The 12,263-nt window shown below is 42.2% G+C and overlaps 1 protein-coding gene across 2 annotated transcripts in view; it reads right to left on the bottom strand.

Annotated features, from left to right (window-relative positions):
• Window positions 1-12,263, bottom strand: part of LOC308372563 (electrogenic sodium bicarbonate cotransporter 1-like) — a 56,509-nt gene that overhangs the window by 18,003 nt on the left and 26,243 nt on the right. For both annotated transcript variants that reach the window (XM_080847758.1, XM_080847759.1), the window contains exons 5-12: window positions 11,747-11,907; window positions 11,419-11,571; window positions 9,279-9,355; window positions 7,030-7,187; window positions 6,599-6,686; window positions 5,365-5,519; window positions 5,123-5,239; window positions 4,785-4,959 (exon numbers count right to left, since the gene is read on the bottom strand). In XM_080847758.1, the coding sequence (XP_080703884.1) occupies window positions 4,785-4,959; window positions 5,123-5,239; window positions 5,365-5,519; window positions 6,599-6,686; window positions 7,030-7,187; window positions 9,279-9,355; window positions 11,419-11,571; window positions 11,747-11,907 (1,084 nt within the window). The remainder of the gene's footprint in view (window positions 1-4,784; window positions 4,960-5,122; window positions 5,240-5,364; window positions 5,520-6,598; window positions 6,687-7,029; window positions 7,188-9,278; window positions 9,356-11,418; window positions 11,572-11,746; window positions 11,908-12,263) is intronic.

Raw genomic sequence — 12,263 nt, 5'->3', positions numbered from 1 at the left:
GGATGTCGTGATCAATGGTATCAAATGCTGCACTAAGATCTAATAGGATAAGGATAGAAACTTTATTTGCATCAGAGTTTTGTCTGAGGTCGCTAATTATTTTGGTGAGAGCGGTTTCAGTACTGTGATATTTTCTGAAACCTGACTGAAAGACTTCCAATATGTTATTTTGTTCCAGAAAGGAATTTATTTGGACTAATACTATCTTTTCAAGGACTTTACTAATAAAGGGAAGATTTGATATCGGTCTATAGTTTGCTAGTGTACTGGTATCCAATTTGGGTTTCTTTAATAGGGGCTTTACAACAGCTGTTTTGAAGGCATCTAGGAAAACGCCAGTTCTCAGGGATGTGTTTATGATGTCAAGGACCGGACCTGAGACACTATCAAACACTCGCTTAAAGAATGCAGTGGGAATAGGATCAATATCTGAGGTTGTAGATTTACAAGAAATTGAGAAATTAGACATAATTGAGGACCTTGCAATTTCCCACAGAGCTACAAAGGCAGGCTACAGTCCCTGACCAAAGCCCAGGGCCCAGATCTTAACACCTTAAATATTCCATCTGCTACAGAATCCCACCTGATACAACTCCTGATGCACTCTAGAACAGAGCAACAGCAATAATTCTTCTGGGAGTAATCTTACACACTCTCTCTCCCTCTCACACTCACACTCTCACTAACACTCTCTCTTTCTAACACACTCCTTATCACACCCTCCCTCTAACACACTCTCTCTCAAACACACACTCTCTCTCAAACACACACTTTCTCTCTCTTACATACTCTCCCTTTTAAACACTCTCTCTCTCCATCTGTCGCTCTCTCTCGCACTCATTCTCTCAGACTGAAAATATCAGCATGAGTGTGTGTCCTCATTTCCACATGAACTTTCCCTCTAAAGATGAATTCCACCAAAGTCAGTGGTCTTGTGTCTATTTAGAATGTGCCAACACTGCAGCGTATAACTCAGTACCAGCTGTGAACTGCCCTACAAAGCCAAAGAGCAGTAAGTGCAAAAACCCCAAACTGAGAAAAACAGCTTTTTGTGTTTTTTTTTACACCAAGTAAAAGTTTTAAATTATATTTAACAACAAAATGTATAATTAGATAGATTAAAGTGAGGTGAACACCACCCTTTAAGTTTTTTTTACATTTTTGCAAAATCTGGTAATTTTATAGGCTATACTGCGTTTTGCCTTTGTATTACTGCTTAAAATTACACACGCATACATTAAGGTATTGCATGTAGAAGCAGGGAAAACTGCAGTAAAGACATATACTGCAATTGGCTTGGTTTTACTCTACTTCTACTTTTCTATACACACTGCAAATTTAAATTGCAAATATTTACATGAAACAGTTTATTGATCAACATAAAATTTTCACAGATTGAAGAGCTGACCCTGCACTTTCAATTTCTGCAAAAAAAATTTTTTTGAAAAAATGCACATACTGCTCTTTGCCTTTGTAGGGCAGTGAAGTACATGAGACAGTGGCTCCCGATGCCATTCATCCGGCCCTCCTGACAGGAGCACCAGAGGGCTTGTAAGAATGCTACTGTCTGCTTACAATACACCGAGGCAGAGGCATGGCTGGGTGTCTCTTCACCTGCTCTCACCTGCCCAGCAACTGCCTTTTACACAGTGCCTGGAATTTGCCTCATCAGCAACCCTGCTGTTGCCATCACAATCAAGGCGTCCCTAAAATGATGAGTGTGTGTGTTGTGTGCATGTGTGTTTACTGCTTTAGGTAGTCCCTGGGGAAGGGCTCCACTGTATGCACTTTGAGTAGATGAAAGAAGAGAGATACCATGTGTGGCACAATGACCAGAAACACTTAGTGCTTGGAAACAATGTCAGCAATCTGTGCATCATTTGTGTATACAGACGCAGTGTTTTATTGTGTGTGGTGTAACTGAAATAGATCTGTCATTATACGAATTGTGGATCTCTCTGGTTTCTTTAAATTGGAGATTCTAGGAAAGGTTGGAGATCAGTGTAGGGCTTCCCCAGGAGAGATTTATCTGCCTGCCTAGAGGACCAAGACAGTTTGGCTGAGTAACGCCCAGCTAATCGCTAATCTGGCTCTGAGACTCCTGGGCTATTATTGGCAACGCCAAATCCCCTCCTTCAAACCAACCACAGTGAACATGGCTATATATACATACCTCTATACATACACACTTAAAGGGTTCAGCTTAATAATCCATATACTGCATCAGGCCTGCTCAACGCATACACAGGTATACTTAGCATCTCCACACAGGATAAACTAGCCATATATATATCCTGAAGCTAATCATGGGTATACACTAGGGGTCTTGGGGTTCAGAGTTCCATTATTGATCATGCTGTTGCTGTTTTTAGTAGAGGTTTCTGTACAACACACAGCACCCTTGCATGCAGTCATCGTCTCTCTGTGCTTCTAAGCTCAATTCTGAACAAAGTTATTGACTGAATGTACAACCCGAATTCCGGAAAAGTTGGGACATTTTTAAATTTAAACAAAATGAAAACTAAATGACTTTCAAATCACATGAGCCAATATTGTGTTCACAATAGAACATAGATAACATAACACATGTTTAAACAGAGACATTTTACAATTTTATGCACAAAATGAGCTAATTTCACATTTGATTCCTGCTACAGGTCTCAAAATAGTTGGGACGGGGGCATGTTTACCATGGTGTAACATCTCTTCTTTTTAAAACAGTTTGAAGACGTCTGGGCATCGAGGTTATGAGTGTCTGGAGCTTTGGTGTTGGAATTTGGTCCCATTCTTGCCTTATATAGGTTTCCAGCTGCTGAAGTGTTCCTGGTCATCTTTGACATATTTTTTTCGTTTAATGATGCGCCATATGTTCTCTATAGGTGAAAGATTTGGACTGCATGCAGGCCAATTCAGCACCCAAACTCTTCCACGATGAAGCCATGATGTTGTAATAGCTGCAGTATGTGGTTTTGCATTGTCCTGCTGAACTACACAAGGCCTTCCCTAAAATAGACGTCGTCTGGAGGGGAGCATATGTTGCCCTTAAACTTTTATATACCTTTCAGCATTATAGTGCCTTCCAAAACAATCAAGATGCCCATACCGTATGCACTTATGCACCCCCATACCATCAGAGGTGCTGGCTTTTGAACTGAACGCTGATAACACGATGGAAGGTCTCCCTCCTCTTTTGCCAGGAGGACACGGCGTCCATAATTTCCAACAAGAATGTCAAATGTGGACTTGTTGGACCATAGAACACTAATCCACTTTGAAATAGTCCATTTTAAATGAGCCTTGGCCCACAGAACAAGAAGGCCCTTCTGGACCATGTTCACATATGGCTTACTTTTTGCATGATAGAGCGTTAGTTGGCATTTGCAGATGGCACGGCGGATTGTGTTTACCGACAGTGGTTTCTGGAAGTATTCCTGGGCCCATTTAGTAATGTCAGTGACACAATCATGCCGATGAGTGATGCAGTGGCGTCTGAGGGCCCGAAGACCACGGGCATCCAATAAAGGTCTTCGGCCTTGTCCCTTACGCACAGTGATTTCTCCAGTTTCTCTGAATCTTTTGATGATGTTATGCACTGTAAATGATGAGATTTGCAAAGCCTCTGCAATTTGACGCTGACGAACATTGTTTTTAAAGTATTCCACAATATTTTTACGCACTCTTACATAGATTGGAGAGCCTCTGTCCATCTTTACTTCTGAGAGACTCTGCCTCTCTAAGACATCCCTTTTAAAGCTTGCAGGCTTACAGACCTGATATCAATTAACTTAATTAGTTACCAGATGTTCTCCCAGCTGAATCTTTTACATTTTTTTTTGCTTTTTCAGCCATTTGTTGCCCCCGTCCCAACTTTTTTGAGACCTGTAGTAGGAATCAAATTTGAAATGATAAAAGTGTAAAATTTGTCAGCTTAAACATTTGTTATGTTATCTATGTTCTATTGTGAATAACATATTGGCTCATGTGACTTGAAAGTCTTTTAGTTTTCATTTGATTTAAATTTAAAAAACGTCCCAACTTTTCCGGAATTCGGTTTGTATGTGGAATTGCTGTTGAACAAAGCTATCTTTATACCACTACCATTCCCAAACACATCCTGTCCGATGTTCCTAGCTCAGTTCTCTGTACAGTACACTAGTGTTAAGCATTAATGACAGGTGTGGTCTCTGTGGTCCACTACCACACGGGGACCATCACCACTCAGGTGTGGTGTCTATGGACAACTACCACCACGGACCAGCGCTGCTTATGAGCTGAGAAGGAATCAAGCTATCAGGATGTTTACACATGGCACCCGGGGGTCGTGCTCTTCCTTGAATTGCTTTACCTTGTGTTGAAAATGTTCTAACTATGGCATTTAAGACATGAACATTGTACAGTAGGTGACAACTTCTACTCAATACCTGTTGCCCCATTACTTCCTGGAAAAGAGACGAACGTAATGCCAAATATGCCACAATCAATAAACTCATAATTTCTGGCTAACATCTCCGTACAACTGTGTGACGTATTATTGTCTGTTCTTTAGGCCCTTCACACTGGCAAGACTATAAAATATCGAAATCAGGACAAAAACAAACACTTGCACGTGAATAGCTAGGGCAACAGCCATTTTACATATTTGCAAAGCATAACAGCCCTTTAGGCATGCAGTATGCAAACAAATGAGGTTGCCTATACCTAAATTTGTACTGTTCAATGCTCTACAAAAACAGGCTTACTCTGAACATACAAAATAGTGATCAGAAACAGAGCCGTTCGCTCACCTGCATGTTTTCGGTAGCATCGCCTAGCAGTCCCCCAAACGTGATGGCATTGGTCACTGTGCCAAGGTAGATGAACAAGATGGTAGACAATGACTGGATGTGGAGAGCATCATAAAAATCACTGGCAAAAAATGGCAACTTTCTCTTGACATCAAGGATGAGGCCGCCGCAAAACCTGCACGAGGTAACCAAAGGAGCATATATTTGGTACAGGTCTACCCTTTTAGTCTGCAACCACTCTTCTTCTGCAGTGCACCCACGTCCATTTCCTGGCATTAGACTGCTTGAACTACGGTCATTTGAACATTGTGTAAGATGAGAGGGGAAGGGGGTCTTACTTTCCTGTGCGCAGCAGCTCATCTCCGATGTGATGCCCTCCTCCACCACCGGCCCCTCCATCGTGGGGCGTATCTCCATTCATATGGACCCCCTCTCCTCCAGTCAGGATGTTCTTCCTGCAATGGGTGACAATGAACATAATGAAACAGAAATAATGAACATAATGTAACAGAAATAAAAACAATATGGTCAATTGAAAACAACCAGGTCTTGGTTGCTGGCTGGGCATCACCATGGTTACCGTTTGTCAGCAGAGGGCACTGATTTGGGTGGCTCTATCCTGATATCAGGATCCCACTCGCCAGGTGGCAGGACAATGACCTCATCCAGGAACTCTTCAATGCCTGCCAGCAGATCCTGCCGGTCCTTGGCCTTGTAGGCCACATCGTGGAAGACCTGTGTGGAGAGGAAAGACAATGAGCCAGTGTGGCCTTTTATGTCTGTCACATAAAAATGAAGCTGTGAAGTCATCTGGATATCCCAACAACTTACATAAAAGTGACATATTTATATAAATCACTACATGGTTTAATTGTTACACCACTCTCTATGCTCTCCAACCGACAAGTGACATGCTGAAAACCACAATTAGGATCAAAACAACTGGTCTCTCTGTCATTTGGAAGGCAGTGTTACCTAGTCACCCAACAGCAAAGTGTCCCTAAACCAGTGTGACGCAGCTGCAAAGTTAACAAGTCTTTGTTTGTCTCCATGCTGTACTTGCATGTCAGACACACACACAATGGGACTTGTTAGTGTGAACAGGTATGCATCCGTTTGCATTGCATCCATGTGTTAGCGTGGGAGAGAGTGTGTGTTCCTTATGCATGCATGGGAGTAAAGCGGATAGCATGTGTGTTTTCTGCTAAATAAGAATTCTGCAAACATTTAGAGTGGTGTAATGGAGACGGGTAGTTCAAGTTCCACATACAGGCATAGGAAGCACCAAAGTGCACAAACTCTTACAGACATTTACCAAAACATTTTATATTATACACCATCGCAATATAAATAAATCGAATTCCTATGAACACATCAGCTTCATAACTGAATGACTCCATGATGATCTTTGTTGCACAACAGTAGTGTAAGGGACGTCCCCTTTAACCCCCTTAGTGTAAGTGTTAATCCCTTAAAGTTAGCACCACCGCGGTGGCACACAAGTCACACAGGTTACCTTGACCCACCAAAGACAACATCCAACTTTCTTGGAATGTTTCGTCACCCGCTGTGCCCTCGTCAAGTCCAGTAAGCCAGCTGCTGGTAGTCTTGTGTAGTCTACTATTGCATGCATGGACGTGTGTATAATATCCATGTGCATGGGAATGTGACCGCATGTGTGCTCACACATCCTACAAAAAGACACCCATACATAGAGCCCATGCATGCATACATACACGCATGCATGCATACATACCCACATACATGCATGCATGCATACACACACACACACACACACACACACACACACATACCTCATCAGACATAAGAGTGGCGATAGCTCTCCCAATCTCATGGTAGGATTTGGCTTTGCCCTTTGGTCCAAGGAGAATAAACAGGAAGCTATGGGGAAAATTAGGCAAAGTTGAACACACAAGAAACAGTTTTTGTAATATGAATGTGTTGTTAAGCAATATTAGATGTGATTGTAAGTGACACAGATGTTGTTTGTGGCTTTATGTTGTTAAAATCCTGTGTAGACAATTGAGTGTTCAGTAATCCATGTGTATTTGAATAACGATGAAGACTAAGTGAATTTTTGAGATCAGGTCAGACAGACAGACAGACAGACAGACAGACAGGACAGAGACAGACAGACATACAGACAGAGCGTGAGAGAGAGGAGAGCGAGAGGAGAGAGAGAGAGGAGAGAGTGAGAGGAGAGAGAGAGAGATGCGTTGCATACCGGGTAGGAACAGGGACTTCGGTCAGAGCTCCCAGCATGACTGCATGCTGCAGACGCACAAACGCTACAAACGGAGCGTCCAAGAAGTCCACCTCTCCCACCAGGACATTAGACGCCTCTGCATCACGGGGAAGCTTCTTCATGAACTTATTCTGCAGCTGCAGGACAGACCATTTAAAAAAAGGGGACAGAAATAGATGAAGAGAGTCATTTCACCTTCTATGAGAGTAGAAAGAGTATTTTCTGTAGTTCTGTATATGCAGCAGCTATGAGGACCGTGAGTAGGCACTAGTGTGTAGAATATTATGAAAAGGCATCATGCCTATGACAGAAGCTACCAAGGCCTCAGTGAGTGTATATGACACCTAACAAAGTGTGACTTAAATTAGATAGCAGACATTTATGACACTACACTTTACCTAAATTTAGTGCAGAGGCAAATCACACAAACACACACACACACACTCCACAGTGCTTAAATGCCTGAAGTGTCCCATTCAGAGGTCAAGCATAAACGAAGTACACTTTATGACTATATTTCCACACAGACGAACCTTTATCACTGGCTCATTTTCAGAAATCTCTTATCAGAATCGTATCTTTTCACTTTCAACAGCACAGGCTCGAACACTTTCTTTAGAGATAAGGTGGCAACCATCAAGTATCACTTCCTAGAACCTAAGCTGTCTTACGTTCACTGCATTAGTAGACATTAGTATTAGTATTTACAACATCAACGTCTTAACAACTTCTCCACCCACACTACCTAACACCCTGAGCCAAGGACCACATCACTGTTTCAACTCATCTTTTTGTAGTGCTGATATTTGAAAATGAATTGATCAACTCCTCTGTGGCAGGTGGAATGTTTACTTGCCTTTCGGCAAACCAGTTCAAACTTCCCGTTCTGCAGCACTTCTATCAATGTATAATAACTAGACGTACTGTATTGTGGTGCGTTATATGACCACTGCACAAAGTGAGAGAATGAGCTGACATAACAAGATATTTTCCATTCCATGAAAAGTGTGTTATCGTTATCGTGTGATTATGTTTCGGGCAACAACAGTTACAATGTTTGTTGTAAATCAATATTTAAGAAACTATATTTTGTGGATGTGGTGACACTACACTGACAGGGTGTGAAGCAGGAGTTACATTCTGTGGTTTTAAGACCTGTCTAGTGAAAATGAGGATGAGTGTGACTTTATTTCACAAAATGCTCAAATTCTGCAAGAATAAACATCTACATGTCCAAGAGCTTCATTGTATAACTGAATTTGGCATTTATTTAGCATTTACAAAGTTTGGAAAAATATGTATACAAAATATGCATTATTAGTGAAAGGCAAGAATATGTTTGAATACAATACTTGAGAGCAATAATTGGTGGCCATTTTGTTGAGCAAGCCAACTTGAATTTTAGGAGATGTGAGCAAATGAAGCCAAGTATAAGCATACCAAATTCTAAATTTTGGATAATGCAGTTCTTGAGATATTGAAATTTGCCCCCAATTGACAAAATCTCATGAAATTCAGTATAGGTCCAAAGAATGTGGTAGTGATGCAGGGTGTGACATGTGTGACATGCAGTTTAAACCTTTACATCACAAGATATTGGCTAGTCACTAGGTCAATGAATGAATGAATGCATTTACAAATGAATCTTCATGAGCTAGGGCAATACGTCTTTTAGAGGTGAGCTTGCCATCATTAATTGAGAAGGTTTGGCAAAACAGTATTTGAACCTACCCCGTCTGAGGGGGCGCTAGCACCAAGGGTGTGACGCAGCAGCGATCATAATAAGACAGCACAACACATTCTCTCTATGTCCTCTCTATGTCCACTCATATGTTGAAGTAGTACTGATAAAAAGAGACTTCTGAGCACATCACTCCCACTCCCAGTCCAGTCCACTCTCTCAGGCCTCTGCCCTGCCACTGAACCCAGATAGAGTTACTGTCCACAGGGAGCAGGCACTTCTCTCCCTCCCTCTCTGTCCCCCTGCCAGCTGGTCAACCAAAGAACCACTAACACACAGCACTCTACACTGCAGCCCAGCCCTGCCCTGTCACATCGCAGCATATTCCTCCCTCCAGGTTTGCAGCATGGAGGATTCACATGGCCACCTCAGAGAGGTTAAGCAGATTTATGAAGAAAAAAAACAGACAAGAACACAGCACCAGGGGCAAAGCCATGGTCACATTGAGAGGCTTACATTACGAACATCACACACATATCAGGCTTACTTGGTCTTTCTCTGGCTTGTCGGACAGGTCGTTTAGGCTGCTTGAGGTGAGGTTACGGTGTGCAGTGGTTGGGCTACCTGTCAATGCACAGTCCGAGGGTCAAAGGTCGTCAATGACAACACAGCAGAAATCAATCAAATATGGAAAATAGAAAAGTCCCAAACCCCGTCAGAAACAGAGAAGAAGAAAAAAAAGTGAGATTATAAATTTCAAATTATAAATTAAAGATTATAAATGTGAAGCTATCCAAGGAGACAAGTTAAATTTGGAAGAACAGTGTGAAGAGGTTAAAGGACCGCTTTAAAGGAAGGACCCAATGAAGCAGGCGATGAGGCAGAATCAGGTGGTGACCGGCTGAATCATTTCCAAGATAGCTATGTCTCGAGTTTGAAGGTCATCTCATCAGAGGGAATAACTGACTTCCCTCATTTATAACAACCGCCTAATCTCTAAGGAATGCATTTAGTCCAATAATGTTACAGGGAGAAATAACTCATTCCAAATACCAATTAATATCCGTATCAGAAAAAACTTAAATGTCTTCGTCTGTTTCTTGGGGTATGAGGGACACTAAACCATGACAGTTTGATGCAGCCGCAGTATTCACTTTTTAACAGTCATCAGTGTGTGAGTGAAATATACTACTTTCAATGTGTACATGTGTCTATTCTGCACTTCTAGTAGTAGTCAGGCTGAGCGGTCATGTTTCTCTTTGGTCCCAGACCTACAGAACTTAGATGCTCATCTTACAGAGCAGCCCATGCTGTTGCTTCTCTTTGGTCCCAGAACTAAGAACTTAAACTTACTAAGCAGCCCCATGCTGTTGCTTCTCTTTGGTCCCAGAACTAAGAACTTAAACTTACTAAGCAGCCCCATGCTGTTGCTTCTCAGCATCTGCATGTGCTCTTCCGGCTCCAACGTGTAAGGCACTGGTTGTTCATGGGGACTACGTACTTTGGTGAGAAGGGCACCAACACACACACGCACACCATGCACACGTCAGCACAGAATGCAGAGTAGAACATCCAGAGTGGAAGAGAAGAAAGGGAGGGAGAGGGAGAGAGAGAGAGAGAGAAAGAAAGATAAAGAACAGATTTGTGAGTGTTGCAGAGCATGCTCAAGACTGTAGAAAGGAAGTGTTCTTTTCATGAACAGATTAAATCAGTCTGGCTTTCCAGTGAAGGAAATGTTCAGTTCAAAGTTACAGAAGAGAACATAATTGTTAATCGGTGAATCATGCAGAACCAGTGTCAAAATAGAGTTGGGATGCAAAAGAGTCCTAAAATGCTTCATTGCAACATGCTGCCAAGGTTACATACAAGTGAAGAAGAATAAAGCTTTCGGAACACTTGTATGGACACACATAATACAGATTGTAACAACTAACAACTCTGGTAGCAGTTAATAAATGAATGTATTAAAAGGTTGTTAAAAGGCTTAAAAGGTTAAGTTCAGTTCTGGGCAAACAATATTTAGCATAGCTAAGCGCATACAGCTAAACTGACTGTATATGCCATCCAGTGAGTGGTTAGTCATATTAATCATTCATATTTAAACACTTCAAAGGTTTCATGAACTAAACCCTATTTTACAGTTCTGGATGTGTTTTTCATGAACTGGAAACTATTTAACAGGTCTGGATGTGTTGTTCATGAACTAAAACCTATTTAACAGGTCTGGATGTGTTGTTCATGAACTAAACACTATTTTACAGTTCTGGATGTAATGTTCATGAACTGAACACTATTTTACAGGTCTGGATGTAATGTTCATGAACTAAACACTATTCTACAGTTCTGGAAGTAATGTTCATGAACTAAACACTATTTTACAGGTCTGGATGTGTTGTTCTGGGGGAGGGACAGTGACAAGGAGAGCAGCCACACAGTAGACTGAGGAGGACTGGAAATGTGGATCTCAGCTAAACTGGAGTGTGAAAAAAGGATGCCAAAACAGACTAAGTGCACATCTGGCAGACTTGAAAGGTGACAGAACCAAACCAGTGGAGGCAGGAAGTGAAGAGGGACAGCACGTAACCAAAGGGCAGACAGACCCATGGATGTAGGAGACTAAGGAGATCAAGAAGACTGCACCAAACTGGCATCTGCATTACCGTTCTCCTGGTGGGAAAACAGCCTACTTGCACTGGACACAGTTTTGCCGATGTCCGCCAGGGACCGCAGGTTGGACTTCTTGGTCTGGTGCCGGTGCTTGCGCAGCAACGTGTACATGACCTTCTCCTTGAGCTCAGGTTTAAGGAGACCACCCTCTATCTGACTGTCCGTTATCATCTCTGCAAGTGAGGGGGGGATGAGTGACAAAGAATTATTTCCCAATACAGAACAAAAATAAGAGATTATTAGATAGAGATAATTAGTGGTTGAGGATTGAGTGCCAAAAAGGGATGGTTTGTTTATTATTTTCCACCCCTGGTTGGCATGTGGAAAATGTTGTCAAGGCCAACGTACCAACCACCTGCTGTAGTGAGCCAGCCTCCAGATCCAGGAGGATGGTGCCTTTCTCTATGCAGGTCTTGAGCTCAAACAGACTGTGCAGCGACAGAGTGGCCACATGAGGCTTGCTCCAGCGCTCCCCGCCTGCCTCAACCTTCTCCTCAAACTTGATCCACCTGGATAAGTCAGTAGCACCCACAGAGACACAAACACACACAGTATGAACTCAGTGTGTGTGTACATATGTGTGTGTGTGTTTCACTTCATTGAGATCTGGTTTCACTAGAAAGGTCAAACATAAACAGAGAAACAAGGCCTTTCATAATTCCTCATTTGTAAATATGGGTGAGCGACAGAGGGAGACAAACAGAGTTATTTTCTCTTTACCACAATGTCTGACATTAAGATGTGGGCTTAGTGTGTGTGTGTGTGTGTGTGTGTGTCACACTGGTCTGACATGGAGATGTGTGTGTGTGTCACACTAGTCTGACACAGAGATGTGGGCTGAGGTTTACACGTGTACTAATGAACC

Source organism: Sprattus sprattus, assembly GCF_963457725.1.
Source record: "Sprattus sprattus genome assembly, chromosome: 11".
NCBI lineage: Eukaryota > Metazoa > Chordata > Actinopteri > Clupeiformes > Clupeidae > Sprattus > Sprattus sprattus.
The sequence above is the reverse complement of the archived record's forward strand: the minus strand, read 5'-3'. Positions and strand labels throughout refer to the sequence as shown.